Source organism: Phocoena phocoena, chromosome 15 (assembly GCF_963924675.1).
Source record: "Phocoena phocoena chromosome 15, mPhoPho1.1, whole genome shotgun sequence".
Taxonomy (NCBI): domain Eukaryota; kingdom Metazoa; phylum Chordata; class Mammalia; order Artiodactyla; family Phocoenidae; genus Phocoena; species Phocoena phocoena.
In genome coordinates this window covers 76,991,837-77,019,277 of record NC_089233.1, presented here as the reverse complement: position 1 = coordinate 77,019,277, position 27,441 = coordinate 76,991,837, and the positions used below count along the sequence as shown (strand labels likewise).

The following is a 27,441-nucleotide window of genomic DNA, read 5'->3' as shown; positions in this document are numbered from 1 at the left end:
CTGGATCCACTGTCCCCCGACAGAGGGGCCTTCCCCAACCACCTAATCTAACATGCCCCACGTCACTGCGGAGCCACCCCGTTTCCCCATCTTCCTAGCTCTCCTCTCCCTCTGAACTTCCTGTCTGCTTGATCACGGTCCATCTCCCTCTAGATGTGAGTGCTGGAAGAGCAGATGCTGAGTCAGTGTTGTTCACAAGGCCACAGCCAGGGCCTCGTCAGCTGGAAGGGGCTCAGCTGGATGGTGGAGGCACGAATGCACGCAAGCATGCATGAATGAACGAGTGCGCACACACGAATGAATGTATGCATGGATGATGCATGCACGCATGAATGCACACATGCATGGATGAGCCAATGCACACACAGGAATGATACATGCACGCACGCATGCATGACTGCATCTTTAGCAAAAAGACATTGGATGAACACAAGATGGTGGCACTGCTGTGCTGCCGCCGCCCTGTGGTTCTGGCAGGGGCAGAGCTGAAAGGCTCTGAATAAGCCACATCAAGTGTGTGTGTGTGTGTGTGTGCGCGTGTGTGTGCGTGTGCGTGTGTGTGTGTGTGTTGGGGGGCAGGGAGACAAGGAGCCACAGGCTGGGCAGCTTCCCCTGGCCTTGCTGGGCCTGCACATCTGGTTGTAAGACACAAAAGAAAGTTCTACAGTCCCTCCTCCAGCCGATTCCAATTTTACGCTCCCTGCGTTAATACCGTTAATACCGATGTGGTGGGGAGTATGAGGGATGCTGAGGAATGTGCGCTCACGAGGTCGGAACCGCCTCCAAAGTGCCTGCCAGAGAGGGCAGCCCGGCCAAGCCGCAGCCAGGGAGAGGCCGAAACCTGGCCAGGAAAGCTGATCCGGGGAAACTGGAAAGACGCGGACACGCATCCACACAGAGAGGGGAGGGGAGGGGACAGAAGGAGGGTGACCGCTAATCGGGACCACCCTTGGGACTATAGGTGACTTCTATATAATTTTCTCTACAATGAAAATGAACCACTTTTATTATCAGAAGGGAGGGAAGGAAGAAGGGAAGGAAAGAAGGAAAGGGGGAGAGGGATGAGAGAGAAGGGAAAGTCACATTGTTTTAAATTTTATTTGTGAGTCCTGAATGATGTATCTGAATCCTTGTGGCAAAGGCCCCCAGCTTCAGAGCAGGGCCCAGTTCAGAAAGGGTGCCAACGCCAGCACTGACTTTTGTAATCCCAGCTCCACCACTTCCTAGCTGTGTGACCTTGGGTAAATAACTTTGCCTTTCTGTGCCTCAGCCACTTTCTCTACAAAATAGGACTAATAATGGGACCTTCCTCCTGGGGCTGCTGTGAGGGTGAAACAAGTTGTTTCAACTAAAGCACTTAAGAGTCCCTGGCTCGTAGCAGGTGCTCAGTAAATGTCAGGTTTTTCTGGCCTGAAAGGTCACCCCCATGGTTCCCAAGCCTCCCCTGCCATGGGTCACACTGATTTGAGAGCTGAGTGGTCTTGGGCTCCCTGGAACCCCCTGACATGTTAGGCCCTGGAGCCCCCAGTTGGCTGGGCCGAGTGATGAGCAGGTATCCCAGATTCTGGCTCTCAGCCTGTGGGCAATGGCCACCACCATAGTGATAGCCTGTCCTCAGCGAGCATCTACAAGATGCCAGGTGCTGAACTAACACCTTCACGATGACATAGTCACAATTTACAGAGGAGGAAACTGATGCTGAGAGGGTGAGTGAGTTACCCAAGGGGCAGATCTGAGGCCCAGGTGGTCTGGCTCTGGAATCCATCCACCTCAGATTGGGGTCTGATCGGGTCCTAAGTTTTATTGTTCTCATGTCACATGCAGCTTAGTGGGAAATACATATTCTCCCATTTGCCTTGAAATCCATGACCCTCTTGGACTAACTTTTTCTTCCTTTTTTTTTGCGGTACGCAGGCCTCTCACTGTTGTGGCCTCTCCCGTTGCGGAGCACAGGCTCCGGACGCGCAGGCTCAGCGGCCATGGCTCACGGGCCCAGCCGCTCCGCGGCGCGTGGGATCCTCCCAGACCGGGGCACGAACCCGTGTCCCCTGCATCGGCAGGCGGACTCTCAACCACTGCGCCACCAGGGAAGCCCTCTTCCTTTTAATGGAGACCCAGTTACAGAGAAATATCTCTAGTCTAAGGAAAGCAGCAGTTCCGGGGGGTTGACAAGAGGCAAATGGCACTTAGCCTCAATGCTGGGGAGACTCTAGGGCAGAGTGGGGACTGTGGCAGCCGAGAGATTCACACCCCACTGAAGGGGAGAGTTGCTTCTCAGCTCCAGCTCTTCCCAGAAAGTAAGGGGGGTGTGGCTTGGGGTTGGTCTTCTAATACCTGACTGCCCAGTATAGTCCTGGATCCTGCTGGCATCTGAGTTTGCAATCTCCATCTAAAGCTTACAGTAACTGCTGGTGGGAGAGTAAAATGGTGTCAACACTTTGGAAACTGGTCTTGGCAGTTCCTAAAAAGACTTAACCACATGACCCAGCAATTCCAGTCCTAGGTATTTACCCAAGAGAAATGAAAATGTATAGCCACGCAAAAACCTGGACATGAATGTTCATAGCAGCATTATTCATAATAGCCCCAAAGTAGAAACAACCCAAGGACCCATCAACTGATGAATGGATAAACAAAATGCGGTATAGCCATCCCTACAATGGAATACTATTCATTCATAAAAAGGAATGAAGCTCTGACACATGTTCCAACCTGCATGAACCTTGAAAGCATTATGCAAAGTAAACTAAGCCAGACACCACAGGCCACATATGATATGACATGTCCAGAGACAAATGCATATAGACTCAGAGTAGATGAGTGGTTGCCAGGGGCCAGGAGTGGGGAATGATTGCTAACCAATGAGCCATCCTGTGTCTTCAGTGGCTTCCTACTCCTCAGGAAAAAGGCCCCCATGCTGACCTTGGAGTGGAAGGCCTAGACAACGGGCCTCCTGCTGCCCAATTTCTCCAGCCCCGCTCAGGTCATGACCTCCCTCATCCCTGTAGTCTGGCCCTCCCCGGATCCTTCCAGTGTCCCCGTCTCCTTCCTGCCCCAGAGCGCAGATGCCCCCCGCCTCTGAGCCTCCGCCCGAGCTGTGCCCTCATGCGCCCAGCACAGCTCCTTTCACTCACCCTCCGGGGGCCAGAAGGTTCCACTCCTTGCTCACTACTTCCCTCCAGAGCACTCGACTCCCTCTAGGTCACCCTTGGTGAATGTGGTCAGCAGAATCACGGGCCCCCAAAATATCCCATCCTCATTCCCAGAACCTGTGGCCAAAGGGACTTGGCAGGTGAATAAGGATCTTGAGCTGGGGAGACTGTCCTGGATTATCCGGGTAATCACAGGCATCCTTATAAGATGGAGGCAGGAGAGTCAGAGGAGGACAGAGCCTGGAAGATGCTACGCTGTGGGCTTTGAAGGTGGAGGACAGCACCATGAGCTGAACGAGGCAGGCGGCCTCCAGACACTGGAAAAGGCCAGGACGTGAACTCTACCCCAGAGCCTCCAGAAGGAACCAGCCCTGCTGACTCCTGCTGACACATTTTGGACTTCTGACCTCAAGAGCTGTAAGATGCTAAATTCATGTTGTTTTAAGCCACTATGTTTGTGATAACTTGTTACAGCAGCCCCGGGAAATGCTATGGCCATGCTTTGTTGCTGTGTTTCTCCTGGCTGGAACACACCCTTGGACTCTGTCTTTCTCACTGTGAGAGCCCTGCAGCGGTGCATAGTAGGTCCTCAATAAATGCTAGCGGACCGAATACTAAGGAAAAAATTGGGCTTGAGAGTTGGGCCAGCCCAAGCAAGGCAAGAACCAGGGCTACAAATCTTCCCATTTTCTTTCCTCTTTCAAACATGTGGAATAAAATTCAAATGAATCAGCTATTCCAAGGGCAAAGTTTTAATTACATTCCTGCCTCATTCTCTGCTGACAAGAATGTTAATTCTCTGTTAACTCTGGGCCCACTGCCGGGCTCCTTTCCTCCACAGCTCAGAGGGGCACACATCCCCTTGGTCTAGGTGACAGCTATTAAATTGCAGGCTCCTCCAGCCTCCCGGTCCTTCACTGTGCAAGAAGCCAGGCGCCCAAGCCAAGGGCCCCAGTTTGAGTAAGAGCTTGGGCTCCAGAGGATGTGAACTGAAGTCCCAGCTTCACAGAATTAGCTGTGTGACCCCGGAGAAGTGGCTTACCCTCTCAGACCTCGTGTTCCTCCTCTAGGAGATGGGACGGTGAGGATACTGACGTTGCAGTGCAGCCAAGAGGAAATGAGATACCATGCACCTTAGCCTGGTGCCCACACAGGTAAAAGGCAGGTGAAATAAGTCAGCATTGAGGCAATAGGGCATGGTGCGGATTGTGGTGAAATGCAGAACACATGTCTCGTCTGAGGGGCGGCTGCCACCAGCTCTACCAGAATATAGCCTAGGGGTTGGAAATGTTTTATTTCTCAGTTTGGGTCATCTTCACCTGGGAGTTTATATGTGTAAAAATTCACTGAATTGTGCACTTACTATGTGTGCACTTTATGTATTTATACCTTAAAAAATAAACAGAATAAAGTATTTAAAGAAAGGTGGGTCTAGGGTTATGAAAGCTGCTGAATTTCCAAAAGCAGCTGAAAATTCAGATTTTTGTATAAAGTACCCTGATTTTTAAATGGGTACTTTATATAAATTCTTATTTGTCATATTTTAGAGATGCTGTGTAGGCCCCGTTTTGGCTACCACCCCACTCCACTGGGTCTAAGGCCTGACACTATCAAGGCCAGATCAGCATCTTGGAAGAGACAACGAGAGAGCCGGAACAAGTCTGTGGAGCTCACAAAGAAAGCTCATTATCCTGGACTCACCTCCAGCTGGTCCACTTTGGCGTAGATGCCACGCATTTCCATCACCTTGGCCTTAAGGAGGGGGATGTTTTCCTCCAAAATCTGTGAGGTATCGCTCCTGATCTGCAGGGAACAAGACAGCTCATCAGGCTCTCCGGCCCAGCCCCGCGTCCTCCTGCTGCCCTGGGGGCGGCCAGGCTCTTCAGAGACCTCGCTGATGGCCAAGACACCGAATGCCATCCTGCCCAGGGACAGGCCCAGGAACGACCCATAGTCCCAGGTGGGGACCAACCTCACTGCCTCTCGGCACCCAGACCCAACCAGGTATTATTTACTGAACTGCAAATTAATTGTTCCCCCTGACCAAACACCCAACACCACCAGCTCCAAACTAAATACCTTTATATTGTAAACCAGTGAACTGGACCAAATGGAAAGAATCAAAATCTCTTCTCTAAACTGAAGTCGAGGTAAATCAAGTTTTTGTTACACTGGAACTAATAATATCAATGAGAAGAGTTAATAATAATCATTAACATTAATAACGAGTCCATCATCGTGCTGCTTCCTACACGCAGCCACTGTGCTAGCATTTCCTGCGCATCATGCATCTCATTTAATTTCAAGATTCTTCTGCTTGGAAGGACCCCAAAAGCGACGGAGAACTTTGGGAAGCCACATCTTTCCCTTGATCACTGAGATCGGACACTTAAGCCTCCATTTTCCTGCAGAGCCAAAAGGACCAAGCCTAACCTTTAAGTGTGTGTGTGTGTATGAGAGACAGAGAGATTCCATTTCCATGTTACCATGTCCTGACCACACAGAGAAGCAGGATACATACCACTCTCAGATTCTAGGGAGCATGTGGATCCCCTGGAGGGAAGCCTGTTAATGCTGATTTGAAGGCTCCTCCAAGTCTGGTCTGGCTTGCGTAGGGGTGGCGGGCAATCTGTTTTCTGCCAAGCTCCAAGGCTGTGCTGGAGTGGCGGTCCGGGGACAGTCAGAGAAACACCAGTGGGCTACTAGGACTCAGACTGGAGTTTGAATTTAGCTCTACCCACCATAAGCTGTGTGACCTCGGGCAAGTCACTGTACCTCTCTGAGCCCTCCTTTGCTTGTCTGGACAGGGAAGCAATCAAGACAGTCCTTGCTTCCTTGGAATGCAGTGAGGATAGAACGTTTAGCAGACTGTTTGGCATGGCATGTGAGGGAAGCTTCTGACACGGTCCTCAACAAGCCCCACCTCCTGGTGTTCATGTTCTTGTGTGATCCCCTCCCCGAGACCATTGCCTGGATCTAGAGACTGGCTTCTAATGAACAGGAGTCAGCCAACGTGAGACATGGCCCTCCTGAGACTAGAAGACTGTCACTCCATCTTGCTGGCAGTCTCTCCCACCGCCTGGTTTATGCATGCTTCCCCCCACCCCCTCTTCCTTCTCACTTGCCCTCTCCTGCCAGCTGTGAAGAAGCAAGTTGCCGTTATGGAGAAGCCTGCCTCTGGCCAATGGCTGGATCCTGCCCAGAAACACTGACTTTGCCTGGAGGCAATCCTGCCGCAGTCGAGCCCTGAGATGACAACAGTCCTGGCCAACATCTCGATGGCAGCCTGTGAGAGACCCTGACCTACAGGACCCAGCTAGGCTGTACCAGAGTCCTGACCCACAGACACTAGCACATAATAAAGATCATTGCTTAAGTCACTAAGTATGGCGGGGGGGGGGAGGGAATTTGTTATGCAGCAATAGCTAACTAATACAAGGTGACAACTCAGCAAAAAATTTTAATTTTAAAAATGTTGTTGAAAACTGTACCCATTTTCCCTCCTCTTTCTGCCTAAGTATATGAGACCTCTGGTTCTCCTGCCATTCTGCTCCCATCACTGTTCAGGATGACACTTCCCTCCTTGCCCTGGGTAGCCATTCCATCACCTGCATGTCTAAAACCAAACCCTTCCTTCCTGGTCCTCCTCCTCTGGTCAGGGCACTGCCATCTCCCTGGGCACCTGGCTCCAAGCCCACTGTCCTGAGGCACACTCCTTTCCCATGCCCTGACCCCTTGGGGCCAAAAAGCAGCCCCGAGAGGGTGGCATCTGGCACCAGGCTGTCTGGCCTCAGTCTCTGCCCTGACCTCTCTGTGCCTCGGTTTCCTCATCTGTAAAGCGGGGATCAGACTAGTGCTTCTCTCAAAAGGATGCTTTAGGGATTATACAAGATGGTCCATGTCTGCATGTGGCCCACATATGTGGCTCATTTGGCCCACAAAGTGTTTTCGTTTTTAAATTTGACTTAATTTCCAACTTTAAAACTCAAGTGGGGCTCCGAGGAGAAATGGCTGATTCTAGGGTTGGGGCAGGGAACATATAAAAGCCTGGAGCATCTCATAGTGCCAGAAAGTAAGAAAGTGTTAAAAAAAAAAAAAAGAAAAGAAAAGAAGGATGGGGCAGGTCAAAGGAACACAAGAGCCAACCTGAAAGAGCCAAATGGCCCAAACTGGGACAATTTGAGCAACAAAATAATGTAACATTGGACGATATCCCCAACTATAAGATAAATACACACGAATGTGACAGGAACAAGGCACTGAACAGGTCGCGGAAAGGGGGATGTGGTGATGCTACCGCGGAGCCAGGCCACCAGCCCAGTGATGCCGTGTGGGTGTCACGTGCCCCTGATGTGATGTGATGAGAAGGCGCCTCAGCTCTGGGGATTCTCTCCAGAAACTCACAACGCCGTCTAAGCACAAGAAAACATCAGACAAACCCAAACTGAGGGGCCTTCTACAAAATACCAAATACCCCTCACAACTGCCAAAGTCATGGAAAGTCAGGAAAGAATGAAACTGTCACGGACTAAAGGGGCCTAAAGAGACCTGACAATTTAAGGCAATGTGGTGTCTCTGATGGATCCTGGAACAGAAGGAGGACATTAACGGGAAGCTGGGGAATCACAACCAAGTGTGGCGTTCAGTGAGTAGCCAAGGATCTGTGTTGGTTCCTTGGTTTTGACAAAGGTACCAAGGTGAGGTTAACAGTGGGGGAAACTAGATGAGGGGTGTGTGGGAACTCTTTGCAATTTTTCTGTAAATCTAAAACTATTCCAAAATAAAATACATAGATATGGCTTTAAAATATCCAACAGATTAAGTGTGGATTTATAACTTCTCTTAAGTCAGCAGCTTTGGCGACCCTGGGCCCACGTCTCCCCAGGCACCGCAGGCTGGGCTGAGTAGCAACTGCTCCCTCCCAATGGCACGCGCACTCCCAGTTTCTGCAGTGGCCACCCATCCCTAGCGCCTCGCCCCAAGCCCCTGACTCCCTCCATATCCTGCCTGGCTCCTGCAGGCGCCTGCGGTTGTTAGCTGGGATAGGGAAAAGGGCTCGATATCCTCCCTTGTTTCCCCCAGGCCAAATTTCTAGAGAGAAGCCCATCCCTAAACTCGGGAGAAACTGCCATGATGCGATGAAGAACAGAAACTCATGACAAGGTCAGAGCACAGGGAATCAAAGGCAGATCTTTTCTTTCTGTTAATTTCTAAAGAAACAAGCAGCGGAGAACAAGTGAGAATCAGGAGGGACTGGTCTCAGCAACTCACGGGGGTGAAGGGAACGCGGCAGAGATGAGATTCTGGAACTCTGCCCGCCTCCCCTCAGATCCTCAGGAACTGGAGGGCCAGAGGGTCTGCGGGCCGAGCAGGAAGGCCCCTCTCTGCAGAGGCTCCTCCACTGGCTGAGACTCAGGGCAGAGGGAACTCTCTACGCCTGCCCAGAAGGCAGCCTGCAGGTCCTTGGGGGGAAAGTAGAGGGTAGTCCTTGGAGCCTGAAACACCCCCAAACCTTCCTCTTGGTTCCCCCAAGAGCTGGGAACCGAGAGACAAAAACCAGGGTATTTAACATGGGCTGGGGGGGGGGCAGGGTACTGACACCCAGGAGCGTTCACCACGTGCTGGGAACAGACCGCGTGGTACAGGAATTGCTTTCTCTTCAACCTTGTTTTATAAGTGATGAAACTGAGAAAAACTAAATGAGCTGGGCAAGGTTGCAAACCTACAAAGTGGGAGATGGAGGATGCTAATCCAAGTGGGTCTGAGGCCACCTCCTAACACCAGAGGTCTGCAGTCGTGTTCTATCAGGCTCACGCAGAGCCAGCCTGAAAAACCGAAAGTACGACCAAACTAGGTGCCAAGATCTAAATTAAGGATATTTCCCTTAGAAACCCAGATTTCTGGCTTCTTGTGAGAAATCGGAAGACCCGGCCACACTGACATGCCACATGTTCCACCTGGCAACAATCAGCTGGCGCTGGGTGACAACAGCCCGCTTTGGTTCACCAGAGTCTCCACCACTACCTACAGTCTCCCCAGCATGGCGTCCGTGGCCACCTCATGCCCTGTTCATCTTATAGGGGAGTGGAAGGAAAGGGACACATTTCTCTTCTCACACCCAACCCACCTCACATCATCACATCACAGGCATGTGAGTTCACGCTTATGCATACTTCTCAGAAGAACAAAGATGTCAGGGAAGAATCAGTGCTTTTTGAGCCTCTAATGGGATGAAACTCCAGCCAGGTCTATGGGCCGGGGGGCCTGGCAGACCCTTCCCCAGCCTGTCCTCCCAGCTCCCTGGAGCTGGTCTCCGGAGCCCAGAAGCCTGGGTAGCGGATGCAGGGGGTTATCACAGAGCAAACATGCCTCTCCAGGATGGTGCAAGGCCCAGGAAGAAGAGCCAGATGCACTTGACCTAAGAACGCACACCAACGCCAAATGCAACTGCTGGGCCGAGGCCAACGGGAAATTTTCTCCATTTATGTGAGAGATGGGAGAGTCCGCTCCCTGCCAGAAGGTGGGCCCAAGGCTACTAGGGTTTCCAAGGGCCCAGACAAGCTGCCCAAACCCCCAAGGGCACTGAGCTGAAAGGCCTCACAAATCCAGTTTCTGCGGATAAACTCATCTGTGTCGCGGCCCTCTGGTGCTTTAATATTGATGACGATGATGGGTCACTTAATACATAGCAGGCACCATGCTAAGCATTTACTTTTGATTGAGTGTAAATGACATACGGTCAAGAGCCCAGGCCTTAGCGGACGGCTCGATGAATCGGTATGTGTGTTTACATCTGTGGAACCACCACCCAGACCAACGCATGGAACATCCCCTCACCCCATAAAGCTCCTTCTGGCGTCCTCCCTGTCACGACCACCCTCCCAAGGCTAACCTCTACCTGACTTCCGTCCCATGGACTGGTTTTGCCTAGGTGTGAACTTCATATTGTGGAGCCTCACACAGGAAGCACTCGTGTGTCTGGCTTCTGTCCCTCAACAGCACATTCGTGAGAATCACCCATGTTGCTGTGTACAGCAGGTCATTCCTTTCCACTGCTGTGCATTCCAGTGTATGAATAAACAACAGTTTATTTACCCATTTCTACTGCCGACAGATACCGGGGTTGCTTGCGGTTTGGGGCATGATGAACAAAGCCGCCATGAACATTTGTGTGCGAGTGTCTGCTCCACACGGCTGTCCCTTCGTGCATTTCCACCAGCCAGTGAAGGAGAGTTTCAGCTGTCCCGCATCCTCGTCCACACTTGCTAATGTCTGTCTTTTTCATTTTGGCCGTTCTACTGGATGTAAAGGGCACATCCCTGCCTCGTCTATCCCTCGCGATCACTCTTTGGAGATGGGTACCGTTTGCAGTAGATGATTGATGGCCACAAGTTCTGTACTTTCCTTCCATGATGCAGAGGGGTCTATGTCCTTTCCCCTTGGATCCGGGTGGGCTATGTGGCTGCTTTGACCAATAAGATACGACAGAAGTGACACTGTGCTAATTGCCATACCTAAGTCTCCAGAGGCTTCCACTTCCCATCTGTTGGAGCGCTGGCTCTGGGAGGCCAGACGGCCACGAGGAGAGGCCGCGTGGAGGAGAGTGATGCCAACCGGTCCCCAGCCAGCCAGCCCTCCCAGCCCAGACGTCAGACAAGTGAGGGAAGCAGCCACCCTGGATGCCCCCAGCCCAGTAGGTGCCACGGAGCTTGGATGAGCTGTACTCTCTGTGCCCTGTCCTGGCCCACATATTAAATTGGTGGTTGTTTCACCCCACTAAGTGTTGGGGTCGTTTGATGCTGCAGTACATAATCAGAGCCACCACCTCCATTTTACAGAGGAGAAAATAAAGGTACAGAAAGGTGACATGCTGTGCCCAAGGCCCCACTGGGAAGAGTCAGAGCTTGAAGTGATGGCAAGAGGTATTATATCTAAGGTTAGAACAGGTCAAGAGCACATGGTGTGAATGCTGGTCACTTAAGAGTGATCCGGGACAGACTGGCAGAGGACTTAAAACATCAGACAGGAAGGTGGACTCTCACGCCTAATAGCCTGATTTTATCAGAAATAAACCATTTCTCTCTGGACTGTGCACCAGGGAGCCCGGCCGTTCTGGGACCTCTAACTTGATCAGTGTTTCCAAAGGCCAAAGCAGGGCCCTGGGGATGGTGGTCCATGGTGTGACATCACCTGCCTCCCAGAGGTCCCCACTCATCCCTGGCTTGGATCAAAAGAGAAAAGGAGGTCCCAAGTCAGGGCTGATAGCTGGACAGCTCTCTCTCTGTGCCACGGAGCCCATGACACCTGGGCACAGACACACTAGGTAAGCTAAGCAGCAGCTGTTGGGGTCGAGAGGATTTCTATAATCTAAACGGCATCAGCACAGAGCCTCACTGTAGGGACTGCCAACACAAAACACCTCCATGGGCCACAAAAGCATCGTACGAGGCGCATTCTATTATTAATGTAGACATGCTCATTTGCATATAAACACACTGAAATAGTCTTCACTTCCCGGGAAGTGCGATCTCTTCCATTTCTTAAAAACATGGGACTCTCTCGGTCTGGTGGATATCTGCCTGCTTTCAGTAGGGCCCGAAGTACAGAGAAATGTTCTCTACCATAAAACACACGCACACAGCACAGGGATGGATGCACCTGGCAGGTGGCCGGGGAGTCAAGGAGGCTCCCACGGGGAGCAGTGGGGACGGTGACAAGCTGGAGAGCACGTGTGCTCTCCACAGGGGTGGCCACTGTCCAGCTCTGGCTGATGCTTGCCAGGTGACAACAAGCACGCACGGGGCAGGGGGCGGCGGGAAGGACAGATCTTTGCTTTTCCAGGAGAAGCCGGGAATCCATATTTTTTTGCATGACATTCTATAAATGTCAGCAGCTCATTCCTTTTTCTTTTTTTTCCCAGAGACATCCAACATGTCTGCAGACAGGATTGGGCCCATGGGTCATCTTGTGACCTCTGTATTTAAAATCTTTGCATAAATGCACCTCTAGGCTTTGAGTTTGGAGAGGATCTTCCCGACGCTGCATACAATCTTGCGCCCCCGCAGACTTCCCACCACAGGAAGCCTTGAAGTTTTTAAGGCAAGTAAGGCCTGGCCCCTCCCTGTCTATCCAAGCTGACTTCTGCCCAAAGCTCTCATTGAGGGTGGTTGGTGGATCTCCCTTCGTGGGAGGAGGATGCACTGGGATTTGAGAACAAAAATGTCCCAGGATCGCCCGTCCCCACCGTCTTCCCAATGTCCCACTGTGTGGGCCCACACTGTCCCTATGCGCCCAGCATGCCACCCCCAAAGGCCGGTCCCTCTGCCTGAATGCCCGCCCCCCCCCCAGCAATTGAATTCTTCCTGTTCCTCTTTCAAACCCCAAATTAATCACCACCTGTTCTGCAAAGACTTCCTGATTTCCCAGGCAGAATTTAACACCTCTTCGTTTTTTTAAAAAAAAGCAAACAGTCTTGGGATTATGTGCCCAGTTCCTTCTAGAACCTCTTTTCCTTTTCAAAACCTCTGCAGCCTCGCTTCGCACCTGGAACACACCTCCAGGCCAGTGCTTCAACCCTGGAGGACAGCGGCTGGTACACAGATCGCGTTTGGGGGATCGGGGGCTGTTGGACGGGAGGGGAGGGTGGATGGAGACAGATCTGTCTGTCTTTGCATCCTCAGGCTCACCAAGGGACCAGTCAGAGAAGGTGCCCAATGTTCGGTGATGAAGAAAGGACCATTCAGGGCATTAAAAGTCAGTCTCGTTACCCAGCTCCCACCTGGACCCACATCTGAACTAAAAAATTGGTACTCAAGAGAAAAACACAGATAGGTCCTTGTGGGAATGTTTGTGTCTTGTTCACTGCAGTGTCCCCAGGGGCTGGCACAGGCGCGCTCAGATGTCTGTTGAACGTATGGGGAGAAAGTCGTACCCATCGTGGCAGGTTGCTCTGAGGTGGGATGGGAGGATACAGGGAACACACTCTGTACGGAGCATGGTACAAAGTAGATGTTCAACAAACACTACTCCCTGGGGCTCTCACCAGCGTCTCTCCAGACGCTTGGTACACATCTGCACGTCTGGGCCCAGCTGGGCTTCCTGTGCTCGCGGGGAGAGGCAGGCCTGGTCCCAAAATGGAGCTCCACCCTTTGGGCCTCCAGGCCGAAGCCACGAACCCTGGCTGCTGGTGTGCCTTTAATAAGCTTGGGAACTTCCAGAACATTCTATCAGCCCTCAGGGCCCCACAGCTGTCCGGCAACAATCCTGGAGACACAAGGAGGAGTGGAGACCTTGCCTTCCCGGCCTAGGGCACCATCTTCCACGGTCCTCCCCACCCCGCCAGGAGGAGCCGCTCCCACCAAGCAGGGTAGGAGGCAACAGTGGAGGGACCAAAGGGCTGAGGAGGGCAGGGCCCTCGATGCCGCAGCCCTCCAGGGCCAGGGCCCGGCCAGGAGGCTCCTCCTAGGCCTCCCAGGCCTGAAGCCATTTCCTGGCTGTCTCCACGTCTGCCTGGCGAACTGTGCAGAGCAAGGAAAGTTAAATATAGTCTTAGCGTCCCCGCCGACCGGCTCCCCGCATCGGGCCCGAGAGTGCCACCTGGTGGCCCACTCCCGCCTCCTCGGTGGAATGAAGGCATCTCCGGGGAAGGGCGTTATCAAGATGGCCGCCTCAGGGAACCTCGTGTGGACAGAGGGAGAGGGTGTGAGCTGCCCCCACGCCGCTGCCCACGCCGCCTGCTGGCTAAGCCGCCACGCCACCGAGGTGGCTCCCCAGGGAAGCCCAGGAAGGCCCTGAAGTCTGGGCTGGGCCTGCACCCACGGCTCCCAGGCGGGCACTCACCATGTCAGCCAGGCAGCAAAACTCTTCCAGCCTGAGGAGCAAGCCCTCGACGGTCTCCTCCACCTCCGCCGCCTGAAGAGAGACAAGATCCTGGAGATTAGCAAGCGGTTTCCGGGGAGACAAACGCCCTTCATTGTCTTTCTTCTTTTTTAAAGCAAACTACATCTTAGGATTATCTGCCCAGTTCCCTCCAGACCTACTTTGCCTTTTCAGAACCCCTCGTAATTTGAAATCGGGATGTGCCCGCGTCAGTCTTGATAACCGTGGGCACCTCTGTTTAACCCCTCTGGTTCAAGCCACCGTGGACCATCCACTCGACGCAGCTCTCAAAAGAGATGAGATAAATAAATACTAACAGGAGATAACAAAGCGACCCTCATCACCCCCATTGTTTAGATGAGGAAACTGAGGCTCAGAGAAGTAAGGGAACCTACTCAAGGTCACAGAGCTAACAAGCACTGGGGCCCAGACTCTCCTGTAGGTTTGAGTCGCCAGCCTCAAAGCCTGCTCTTATCAACACTGAAAAATGCCTCTCCAGACAAACCACAGGGAGCAAAGTCAACTGCAGGAGAGAGAGAATATAAAACTACCCTTGTGAAACGTGTCTGCTTCAACAGAGAAAGGCCTGGGATGATACTACCAAACTGTAATAGTTAGGGGATATACTGACACTAAAAAAGTATTTGTTGTTTATCTGAAATTCATATGTGACTGGGGGTCCCGTAGTTTATCTGGAAACCCTATCGATAGTGCTTACTTAGCCCTGGGGAGTAGGAACTGGGGAATGAGGTCTGACACTCTGACACAGGAGCCCTGAATGTTTTATGTTACGTGAAAGGTCCAAACCTCAGAAGTTATCAAGGCCAGGCGGTAAGGTAGATGAACGCGAAGCAGGCCACTGGGGCTTGGGGTGATCTGAGAATCACTCTGCCTACTTCTGGAGCAGCCAGCCACTAGCAGCCATCAGCAAACACAAGGCCAGCACTGCCAGAACCTTCCATTTTCAAGAGAAGCCAGAAATTCTAACTTTATGGGAAATGTCCCAATTTTTAAGTAGTGGCACAAATTCAATAACGCTCCATGGGCCAAGCAAAATAGAACACGAAGGGTCTCCCTGCTTTACTCACTTGTGTAAAAATTAGTCTGAACCCTTTTTCCCCTCGAGCATGTACTATTTTCATGATTTATAAAATACCTGTATTTTTTTTTTCTAATTACCAGGCATCTAGGAAGGAAGTTCAGCTGGAACGTGAACCGCTTCCTTTGGCTTACCAGGCCGAATCGTTCTGCTCCAGGGAGGTGTTCCCAGGCATTTCTGGGCAGGCCTGGCGCCTGCCCCCTCACCTGAAGGCCGCCCTCACTGGCCACTTGTCCCCGGAGAAATGTTTCTACAGTGCAGGAGCCGCCCGCCGCCTGCCGCCTGGGCTGTCAATACCACAACCAAATAAACGGTTGCACAAAAAAACATCTTTCCGGCTGGAGTATAAATAGTGCCGAGCTGCAGTTTTAAACTCTGCAACCTTCATCTCACAGCTGGGACTATTTCTGTGCCTGACTGGGGGAGGCTTGACGGGGGAAGGGGACCGCAGTGGAGGGAGGACAGGAAGTCCCCCCCCACCCCCCAAAAAGTAAAAGCATGGTAAAAAAAAAAAAAAAAAGTGTCCTTAATGCACTAAGGGAGAAAGAAGGAGCTGAGAGGCCACTGAGGTGGAAGGGGGAAGGTTGGTGGTTCCTTTTGATCCAGAGGAAAGTGAGAGAGACGGGAGGGGGCACAGATGCACGAGGGAGCACAGTGCAGACAATCTACGCCCCAGTCCAAAGATGCCTGGGAAGACTAAACCTGCCAGAGGGACGTGAAGGACCACGCCCCAGCTGGCTGGTTGGCCTCCTTCCCAAGACACACTGCAGCTCTCTGCTCATAGGAAGAGCCTCTCGACCTCTCCTAGCGTGTTCACAAAGGAAGTCAGTCAGTCCTGAGTTCGAACCCCATCTTTCTCTTTTGCCAGCTGTATGACCCTAACCCGGGGGCGTAACTTGAGCATCTGGGCTGGCTCACCTGTGACAGGAAGTGCCACATCCATTTGGCAGGATTTTAGGTTAACCTCACATAATAGACATGGCTAAGCCATTTAACGGGGAGCAGGCACACAGTAGGCACATATAAATGGTTGCTCTATGGATCTCTCTCACTAGATAATAGAAACAAGGGCTAATCACCATATGTGGATTATCTCATTTGCTTCTCAGGAGAACTCTATACTGTAGATGCCATAATTTCCCCCTTTCTATGGATTGAGAAACAGAGGATCAGAGAGTTTAAGTCACTTGTTCAAAGACACACGGCTAATAGACACTGAAGGGAAAATTTCACTTCTCTGACTTCAGAAGTTTGTCACCACCAAGGTGCTCCCTGGGGAGGGGGAAAGTGTGCCCACTTTACTGTTGCCTGTCAACTATGGTCTCCCCACCACCCCCTCCTCCTGGTGCCTAGGGCGGTGGCCCAAAGCAGCAGGGAGGGAGCAAAGAGAGCATTTGCTGACTGCTTGGTCAGTTAAGGGAAGGACAAGTCCCAAGGCATTCCCAACCAGCAGGAAGGATTAGCGACCCCACCGTGCCCACAGATCATTCACGGGACAATTTTCTCTCACGGTAATTCCCTAAGTGGCCTCAGAAATAAGAGTCCTGCAGGCTGCAGCCCACATGCCTTTTTAACCAGCCCATAAGCAAAATGAATGCCCTCACCATCCTTTGCAACCCCCGGGCAGAAATTGTCCCACTCCGAGGGAAAGGAAGCAAATGGCTTGCTTTAAGTGACATTCAGGGCGTGGTCAGTGGGGATGGCAGGCAGGCATCTTTTTAACACGTGTGAATCATGGCATTCACCGCCTTCTTCCACATCTCCTGCTCAAAGTGCCAATCCCAGCTTCCCAGCTGGGCATGTCAAAAGCCGAAAACGGGCTGGCTCTGCCTACCAGCAACTGGCACAAGGAAACACGAAATGATCCTCCACCATCCGTGGTCTTCTCCATCTCCACAAAGGGAAACTTCATCTTCCAGGTACTCAGGCCAAACACATGGGAGGATCCTGGACTCGTCTTTCCTTCCCACTCCCAACCCCATCCAACCTTTATGCAAACCCTCTCAGTTCTGCCTTCAGAATATATCCCAGATCCAACCACTTCTCTCCACCACTCTGGTGCAAGGCACTGCCTTCCCTCGCTGGGGCCGCTGCAGTAGCCTGTTACTCACTGGTCCCCTGCTTCCTCTTTTGCTCCCCTTCAATCTACTCCTCAGAGATTCTGTTAAAACCAAAGCCCTCCTCAGCTCAAAATCTTCCACCGTACCACGTCACAGCCACTAGAATGGCTACGATCACAAAAACGGCAAGTGACAAAAGTTGGTGATGACGTGGAGCAACTGGAACCCTCATCCACTGCGGGTGGGAATGTGAACTTGTGTGGCTGCTTTGGAAACCAGCCTGGTTTGGAAACCAATCTCAAAAGGTCAAACATAGAGTTACCCTATGACCCAGCAATGTATCCAAAAGAACTGAAAACAGAGGTTCGTACAAAAAACTTGTACATTATTCATAATAGCCAAAAAAGTAGAAATAACTCAATGTCCATCAACTGATGAATGGACAAACAACATATGGCATGTACATGTGATGGAATATTATTTGGCCATAAAAAAGAATGAAGTCCTAATACGTGCTACACCATGGATAATCCTTGAAAATATATGCTAAGTGAAAGAAGCCACATATTACATGATTCCTTTTATGTGAAATGTCCAGAAGAGGCAAATCCACAGAGACAGAAAGTGTCTTAGTAGTTGTCTCCCCCATGGAAAGGGGGGAGGGGGAGTAGGGAATAACCGCTGATGGTTATGGGATTTCTTTTTTGGGTGATGGAAATGTTCTGGAATTAGGTTGTGGTGATGTCTGAACAACATCAAGAATATACTAAAAACCACTTAACTTTATACTTTAAAATGGTAAATTTTATGTTATATGGATTATGTTAATTTTTTTTAAAAGTCCTCCGCCATCTTCCATCTCAATCAGTAAATGCCTACTGGAGGCCTCCCCAGCAACCACACCAACCATGTCCTCACCCCAGGGCCTTTGCACCTGCTGTTCCCTTCACTGGTAAAGCTCATCTCATACTTCCTTCTAGCCTTTGCTCATATGACTCTCCTTAGTGAGGCCTTCCCTGACCCTGTAGCTTCCCTACCACGCCACATCCTGCCCCAATTTATTTCTCTCTTTAGCCTTTATCACCATATAATTTACTATATATTTCACTTGTTTCTTGTCATCTTCCCCCAACAGAATGAAAGCTCCTGGTGAACAAGGGTTTTCTTTTCTTTTATTTACCTTTGTGTTCCCAGGGCCTAGAATAATGCCTGGCACATAGTAGGTACCTGTGTTTCCTAAGACAGCCTTCCAACTCTCTCCCATCTCACGTATCTTTTTGCAATATGACCTTGCCACTCTGCCCATGAAGAGGTAGGATCATTCCTTTCCACCCGAATCTAGTCTGTGACTTGCTTTGACCAGTAAAATGTGGTGGAAGCAACGCTCTGTGACTTCCGAGTCTAGAGACCTTGCAGCTTCTGATTCACCCTCTTGGAAGACAACAGCAGGCAAGTTTGCTGGAAAGGCCACAGGGCGGAAAAGATCCTGGAGAATGAGAGGTCGTGCAGGAAAACTGAGGTGCCCCGGCTGGAGCACCAACTGCCCAACACATGAGTGAGGCCATGTTGGACCTTCCACTGCAGAATGCAGCCTCATGAGGCAGCCCAGCCAACACCACGGGAGCAGAACGGCGCAGAGGAGCTCCACCAACCTACAAAATCAGGCACTATAAAATGGGGGTCGTTTTTAAACACTAAGGTTGGGAGTGGTTTGTTACTCGGCAATTGGTAACCAATACAGTGCTCAATGAATATTTGTTACAAGAAAGGAAGGAAGGAGGGAGGGAGGAGAAAAGAAAAGGGCCATGGGAAGGAGGAAGAAAAGTGCTCTCCTGGAAGAGCTACAGCCTGAGAACAGCAGCCGCGATGGCGTCTTAGTCCCCATTTGCATTCATGCTGTGTGGTCTTAACTATACCTCTGACCATCTCTGTGCCTCGGTTTCCCCACTTGAAAGTGGAGGTGGGTGGGAATCCTCCGACTCTCTGTGTTTGGAGATGGAAGCTGAGGAGGGTCAAGTAACTTCTTTCTCTAGGTTACTCTTGGTGAGATGCTCCACCCATGCAGGAGATGGCTGTGACCCCACCAGGGTCTCCAAACTCAAAAAGACACAGAAGCCAGGCAGGAAATGAATACTAGGGAAGGGGGCCATGCTTATGAATGTTTTCTTCACATTGCTTATCTCAGTTTCCCACTTTTGACAGAGACGTTTTACTTTCCTCCGAGAAACACAGCAGCACCAGCAGAATAATAAATGGCAGCTGGGGCTTCCCAGTGGTTAAGAATCCACCTGCCAATGCAGGGGACACGGGTTCAAGCCCTGGTCCAGGAAGACCCCACATGCCACGGAGCAACTAAGCTTGTGCTCCACAACTACTGAGGCTGTGCTCTAGAGCCCACGAGCCACAACTAATGAAGCCTGTGCACCTAGAGCCTGTGCTCGCAACAGGAGAAGCCACCACAATGAGAAGCCCGCGCACCGCAACGAAGAGTAGCCCCCGCTCGACGAAACTAGAGAAAGCCCGCGTGCAGTAACTAAGACCTAATGCAGCCATAAATAAATAAATGGCAGCTGACGCCATGCAGGGAGACAAGAGGGAGGGGTGGGGACTGTGGCAAATGGGAGGCCCCGTCTAAAGAAGACACCTGGGAACTTCCCTGGCGGCCCAGTGGTTAGGACTCTGCGCTTCCACTGCAGGGGGCATGGGTTCAATTCCTGGTCAGGGAACCAGATCCCACGTGCACGCCGCAACTAAAAGATCCCGCGTGCCGCATCTAAGACCTGGCGCAGCCTAAATAAATAAATATTAAAAAAAAATAGAACACTTAAAAAAAAAAAGACAAAAGGGTGATCCAGATATTTATGAAAGCTCTTCCAATTCGAAAATGTTCAAAACTAACCTAAAAAATTAAAAAACACTATGACGGCCAAACAAACCTGACTGTAGGCTGAACAGGGCCTTCAAACCTCTGACCGATTGGTGTCTTTAAAACGCAAACATCAGGCTTCCCTGGTGGCGCAGTGGTTGGGAATCCGCCTGCCAATGCAGGGGACATGGATTAGAGCTCTGGTCCTGGAAGATCCCATATGCCGTGGAGCAACTAAGCCCGTGTGCCACAACTACTGAGCCTGCACTCTAGAGCCCGTGAGCCACAACTACTGAGCCTGCAAGCCACAACTACTGAAGCCCACGCGCCTAGAGCCCATGCTCCGCAACAAGAGAAGCCACTGCGATGAGAAGCACACGCGCCACAACGAAGCGTAGCCCCACTCGCCGCAACTAGAGAAAGCCCGCGCGCAGCAACAAAGACCCAACGCAGCCAAACATAAATAAATAAAATAAGTTTAAAACAAAAACAGACAAACAAAAAACCACACAAACCCAAACATCTATGAAATGTCCAGAACAGGTAAATCTTTAGAGACAGAAAGTAGATTAGGGGTTCTTGGTGGAGGGAGAGCTCAGGGGGACAGGGTTTCTCTGGGGGGTAATGAAAATGTTCTAAAATTGATTGTGGTTGATCGTTGTGCAACTCTGTGAATAAACCAAAAGCCATTAAACTGTACATTTTAAATGGGTGGATTGTATGTCATGTGAATTATATCACAATAATGCTGTTTACAGACACACACACACACACACACACACACACTCTCTCTCTCCCTCCCCCTCCCCCTCCCTCTCTCTCTCCCACCCCCCGGAGAATCCTTCTAGAAACCACAAGGTCCACTCAGCCCAGGAACAAGGCCGCTGAAGACCTGTAGCTTTTGCTGCAACATTTTTAAAGAAGCCAGACATTTGGATTTTTATGTGAAAACTCCCACTTTTTTAAAGTTGGCATCTACTTAGCATTTTAAAAAGCAGATCACCATGCCAGCCAGAGGACACCCACATGCAGCCAGTTCAGGGGAGGGTGTGGTGGTAGCTTTGCCTGACACCTGGCGCTATGGCCTGACCTTGCTCCTGCTTCTTCCAGCCAGGCTGGGCCAGGGTCCATGAGTACATGACGGGGGTGAAAATGAAACAGGCTCAAGGACTGTGAGGCCTGCCCACATTCAGGGCATGTAATTAGTAATGTCACCTCTTCTCCAAAAGCACTCATGGTGGCCCCTTCAGATGACAGGGAAAGTAAAGGTCTTTAGAGGAAGCAGCCTCATCTCTGTGCACAGGATGGAAGGGCTGGATCAATGGCAGAAAGACCCTGGGAGCTGGGCAAACCAAGAATGAAGGGCTGGAAAGAGCAAATGAAGGGATTCTCCAGATGGCCTTGTGCTGAAATCGCAAACTGAGAGGACCGGGCCCTTTAGATGATGATCCACTTCCCAAAGAGGGGACACGGGAACTCCTTCCTCCCAGGCCCCTACAGCAGCTCAAATAAGAGTTCCCATCCCCCAGAGGGACCCTCGACCTTGAGGTGTGAATGTCTAGAAGGGCTGACTACTCTACTCTACTCTCGCCTTGACCCTGACTTCTAAGAAGGTTAATTTGGTAACAGCAACCAAAATTTTATATGCATATATCCTTGGACCCAGTAATTCCCCCACTGGGTATGTGTCCTCTGGACATATATGCACAAATGCAAAATGATGTACGTACAGAGATACTCATTGCAACAGACTTTGTTTTGGGGTTTTTTTTGGTTTTTATTTATTTATTTTTGGCTGTGTTGGGTCTTCATTGCTGTGGGTGGGCTTTCTCTAGTTGTGGCGAGCAGGGGCTACTCTTCGTTGCGGTGCCCGGGCTTCTCATTGTGGTGACTTCTCTTGTTGAGGAGCACAGGCTCTAGGTGTGCGGGCTTCAGTAGTTGCGGCGTGCGGGCTGCAGTAGTTGCGGCACGTGGGCTCAGTAGCTGCGGCACGTGGGCTCAGTAGCTGCGGCACGTGGGCTCAGTAGTTGCGGCACGTGGGCTTTAGAGTGCAGGCTCAGTAGTTGTGGCGCACGGGCTTAGTTGCTCCGTGGCATGTGGGATCTTCCCAGACCAGGACTCAAACCCATGTCCCCTGCATTGGTAGGTGGATTATTAACCACTGCGCCACCAGGGAAGCCCGCAACAGACTTTGTAACAGTTAAAGAATCCATGTAACCTAAATGTCCATCAGTAGAAGAACGGTTACCTAAATTATAATTCAGACAGACAATGAGATTCTGTTTAGCAGCTAAAAAATAATTGGTCAGCTCTCTGTGCACTCATATGGAAAGCTGTCTAAGACACAGTGAGTGAAAAAAGCACAATGCAGAAGGGGGAGGCGGCAGGTGGGGACGACAGGGGACACAGGCATGGCCTGCAGCGGCCTCTGTAGAGCAGCAGGGGCTGAGAACCGGGGGAGGCAGGGCCTCACTCAGCATTCCATGGTCACCGGGACCTTTGGATTTTGTAACATGTGCATATATTTTTTATTTTTAAAACAAACTTATTTTAAAACCAACTCCAATTCACTTAAAAGAACCACAGGCCAAATTTCCATCACACTTGCACCAAGGAATAAATTCAGATCCCGAGATAGCTTAAGAGAACCGGGGCTCATGCTGACCGTGGATGCAGCAATTATGTTTTGCAAACCAAAAACTGGAATCTATGGTTGGTCTCACGTACACAGATACAGAAAGTTAACATTGGACCTCCAGGCTTACACGAGGTCATGCTAGTGAGAGAAAATTCACCATCTTCTGCACAAGCGAAGGGCTGAAATCGCCCTCTTGCAAACACTGTGTGGAAATATTAATGTGTGTCACGCCCACCCTCCCACCTGTTCTGAGAGCCCTGAGGGCGGTGGGCCTCTCCTGCACTTTTGCTTTCCAGCTCCTGACATGGGGTCCGCACCTGGTACCTGCTCCATAAACAACTATAGAATGATTAAGTGAATAATTGTAGCTAATGCACCAGATCGCTTACTGTGGTCCTGACCCTGAGCCAAGTGTTGCCCGTGAATCATCTCATCCAACCCCACAACTGGAGGAGAAAAGGCAGAGAGAAGCATGAGCGCAAAGCCGAGATCTGAACCCAGGCCATGTGGCTCCAGAGCTGGTCCTCCTACCACTCAGCCTGACCAGGAGCAAGGGGGTTGGGGGGAGGCACACATCTGTAAAGGATGCTTCTTCAACTGATACGTGAGGCATCAGTAGCTGGTGCGGTAGACACAGCAGCAGGCAGGACCGACGAGTTTTCTGTCCTCCTGCGGCAGCTGGAAGCAGGCATTCCTGGGCATGGGGCCAGTCCCGCTAGCACTGACGGAAGCTGTGAGCCCCCGGCAGGCTGGCCATCAGAATCTCCGGAGGGGCGCTTACAAGTCCAGATCCCCAGGCCTGGGGTGCCTCCAACAGTTAGCAGTCGTGGTGACTGTCCAACAGACTGATCAGTCTCGGCCACTCCAGGCTTACAACCCTGCTGGAGGGCTTTCAGCGTTCCAATGCCCAGGTGGCACCCACACCAACGAAATCAGAGTATCTGGGGGTGGGAGCCGGGCATCAGCACTTTTTGTTGTTAATCTCAGATGATGCAGATGTTTGGCAAAGGTTGGGGACCACGCCCTACACCAGTGCTCTCACCTTGGCTACGCTCCACCTACCACCCTCACCCCCACCCCCGCGATCGATTTAACTGGATCTCCTATTTATAGATGCACGAAATAGGTGTTTTTTGCCTTTAAAGTTCTTATTTACACTGCACACACCTCCGTGCATCTTGCTTTTCTCCCCGGTGCCGGAACGGCACGTTCAGAGCTGACTCGCTGCCGCCGCGAGCTGTCCCGCTGCCGCCGCGAGCTGTCCGCTACACGGGAGCATCGCTACATGACCAGCCTGGGCTGGTTGGCACCAGGGTCACTTCCCGTCTTTGGGAACCTGTTTCAAAGCTTCTCGGTTCGTGCTGAGAGTCAGCCAGACTGGGAACTTCTAGCCAAGGTTCCGAGGTGACCCTCCCCCAAAGCCCAGCTGTCCTGTGATAAGAGATTGTTCAGAGCCAGGGACAGGTCCTTCCACTGCTGGGCAGTTCTGCGGGGAGAAATGTAGGAACTTTCTTCCGAGAAATGCTGCCCCTCTCCAAGCGCCCACCTTGGCCTTGGCTCTCACACCCCCGAAGGTTCTGATTCAGGGAGCCTGGCCAGCTCGGTGTACGTCCACCGGGACATCCACATCTGTGGTCTCCCTGCTGCCACGCCAGCCCCTCCGACGCGTTCCGGCACTGCAGCCCTAAGTCCACAAATCTGATTCCGTCTTTCCCCTGCTCACACCCAGCTTGGCCCTGCTTACAGCTTCTATCCATGACACCCCAGAATCGAATCCAGACTCCTCCCCTTGACCCCAGGCCCTGGTCTGGCCCTGTCCCCTCTCCCCTTTATCACTGAGGTCCACCCACTCAGGTACCTCTGGAGACCTCATTTTTCCCTGTCTCCAGCGACACACATGATGCCAGATCTTTGCCTGGTGGTTCCTTCCAATCTTCCTGTGTGTCGCTATCACGGCCCCTCAGGTGTCTCCCTCGTGGCATTTATCACCGTTAGTTACCCTGTTGGGTAACTCCTAGTGGGCTCATCTTCCTGACTGCAGTGCCAGACCTTGAGGGCAGGCATCGCCTCTGCCTCACTGGCCTCTCCCCGGTGCCCAGCACAGTGCCTGGCACACAGCAGGTCTTCCATAAAGATCTGAGGGGGCTTCTCCGGTGGCGCAGTGGTTAAGAATCTACCTGGGGCTTCCCTGGTGGCGCAGTGATTGAGATTCCGCCTGCCGATGCAGGGGACGCGGGTTCGTGCCCCGGTCCGGGAAGATCCCACATGCCGCGGAGCGGTTGGGCCCGTGAGCCATGGCCGCTGAGCCTGTGCGTCTGGAGCCTGTGCTCCACAATGGGAGAGGCCACAACAGTGAGAGGCCCACGTACCGCAAAAAAAAATAAATAAATAAAAAAAATCTGCCTGCCAATGCGGGGGACGCAGGTTCGAGCCCTGATCTGGGGGGATTCCACATGCCGTGAAGCAACTAAGCCCGTGAGCCACAAGTGCTGAGCCTGCGCATCTGGAGCCTGTGCTCCGCAACGAGAGAGGCCACAGCAGTGAGAGGCCCGCGCACCGCAATGAGGAGTGGCCCCCACTTGCCGCAACTAGAGAAAGCCCTCGCACAGAAACAAAGACCCAACACAGCCAAAATAAATAAATAAATAAATAAAATTTATTTTTAAAAAAAGATCTGAGGAATAAATTAATACAGAACTACATCTCTAGACAGAGTAGACTGTGCCCTGGCACCCACCCACAGACTTCTAATCTGAACATCCAAATTTGAATCCCGAAAGGGGACCAGTAGGTCACAAGAATAAGACACATGCCAGGGTTCCCATAGGCACAGGGTGTTTGCAGGTTGGACACAATAAAATATTCTTTACTTCCACAAAGAAACAGTCTCTTCTACATTTTTTCTTGAAACTCAAGGGCATTTTTGGCTAATTTATGTTTTCCCATTTCAGTCCAGATACACGGTTTGGAAAAATAGTTCCCTTTCCTCTTATCATGACTACAGAAAATTCAAAGGTTCAAGCACAAGGGTAAATGGTAACTGATATCAACTTCGGTATGAGGGATACAATGAGGAGGAGTGGGGACTGTGGCAAACAGGAGACCACAACTAGGAAACAGGGACCTAGGATTACCAGACTGTCCATATTTTAAATAAACAAGAAACTCAGATTTTCTTCATGAAAATTCTCCATTTAAAAACCCCTATGTGAATTGAACCCATCATATCAGAGTGCTGGATTCAGCCTCTGGGCCACCAGTTTGCAACCCCTGATCTAATCCACATGTGGTTAACAGGCGCTTTCCCCCATCATCCTTTGCCCACTCAAGCAAAGTCCCTCGGTGTGAGAAAGTGCTGGCTTCCTTTATTTCCTTCCATGTAGGCCATTAACCCCATCTGTGGGCAAATCTGTCCCGTGTTCCAGCACAGGAACCAAATGGAATTCTCAGAGTCTGGTCAGGAATTCACCCTTGGGTGGGTATCAGGAGTCAGCCATTCGGGAGGGCCCTGAACTCCCCTCCCTCCTAAATCACAGGGCACCCAAGAGGCAAACATCTCTCTCTCTCTCTCTCTCTCTCTCCCTGCCATCTTGAAGCAGCTTCCGGAGATCCTGCCTGAAACTTCCCCCAAAAGAGGAAGTTCAAACCAGAAAAAGAGAGAAAGTAAAACACAAAAAGCTGGTTGGACAGAAAAACCCAAAGGCACTAGAAATAGTAAAATGCTCACCTGCCGACTCATCTCAAGCCGCCCTTCAGCGGCTCCTCGATCGGGGAGGCCGTGCAAAATCCCAACACGGTTTCTGCCCCCTCACTAGCCCCGCCTCCCACAGCTCCCCCCTCTCCCTGCTGCTTGCTCTTCTATCCTGGTGATCACCCTGCTCCATCCCACCCCAGGATCTTTGCCAGTTGTTTCCTCTGCCTGGGATGTTTTCCTCCTACCTCTCAGCCTGGTCAACTTCTATTCATGCTTCAGAGCTCAGCCTAAAATGATGCTGCCTCAGGGAAGCCCTCCCTGAACACTCCCAGACAAAGTGGGGTCCCTCTGCTAATCGCCCTCCTGGACCTCTGTGCTTCCTCTTCCCTGCCCATTCCTAAGGGGTTACCACACGGGTCTCAAGCTTTCTTGGAGAGGCCTTCCCCACCCCATGTCTCCCAGACACAAAGACACCCTCTATCACATCACCCATGCCCATGTTCTCCATGGCATTCATCACAATTTAGAGGTTTTGTATGTTATGTGTTTACTGTCTGACAGTCGGGCCATGAGAGCGGGAGCCCTTGTGTGTTTCACTCCCCGCACACGGCAGGGGTTCAAGGTGTTGAACGAAGAAGGCCCACTTCCCTAAGAACCCCAGGACACCCCTAGGACTGGAGCTGGCTGGTCTGAGACTCCTACTGCTCCATTTAAAAGCCCAAAGTGGCCCTAGGACAGGGGCTGGTGCAGGAGGCACTGGCTGCCCAGACCTGTTCCCAAACCAGACTTTCCCTTTCCAGTTCATTTGCCCATCTGCAAACAGCTTCAGCGCGAGGAACTGCCAATGAATTAAGCTTTAAGTAGAGGCTGCAAGTGACTCCACCCTGGCAGTTTTTGCTTCTTTGGGTAAATAAACTTCAGCAAGAGCTCTAAGTGGCTTTATTGCCGCGTGGAGCTACAGGGAGTTCGGCTCTTCATTACAGCCATTACAAACGAGCGTGAGCCAGCCTGCGTCTGAGTTAGAGAGAGCCCTTTGTGAGCAAATGAAGTTAAT

General features: G+C 51.4%; 1 protein-coding gene across 1 annotated transcript in view; it reads right to left on the bottom strand.

Moving 5' to 3' along the window:
- The window catches only part of BCAS4 (breast carcinoma amplified sequence 4), a 59,643-nt gene that overhangs the window by 29,518 nt on the left and 2,684 nt on the right, over window positions 1-27,441 (bottom strand). Inside the window, exons 2-3 of the mRNA XM_065892968.1 lie at window positions 13,992-14,063; window positions 4,854-4,955 (exon numbers count right to left, since the gene is read on the bottom strand). Of these exons, the coding sequence (XP_065749040.1) occupies window positions 4,854-4,955; window positions 13,992-14,063 (174 nt within the window). The remainder of the gene's footprint in view (window positions 1-4,853; window positions 4,956-13,991; window positions 14,064-27,441) is intronic.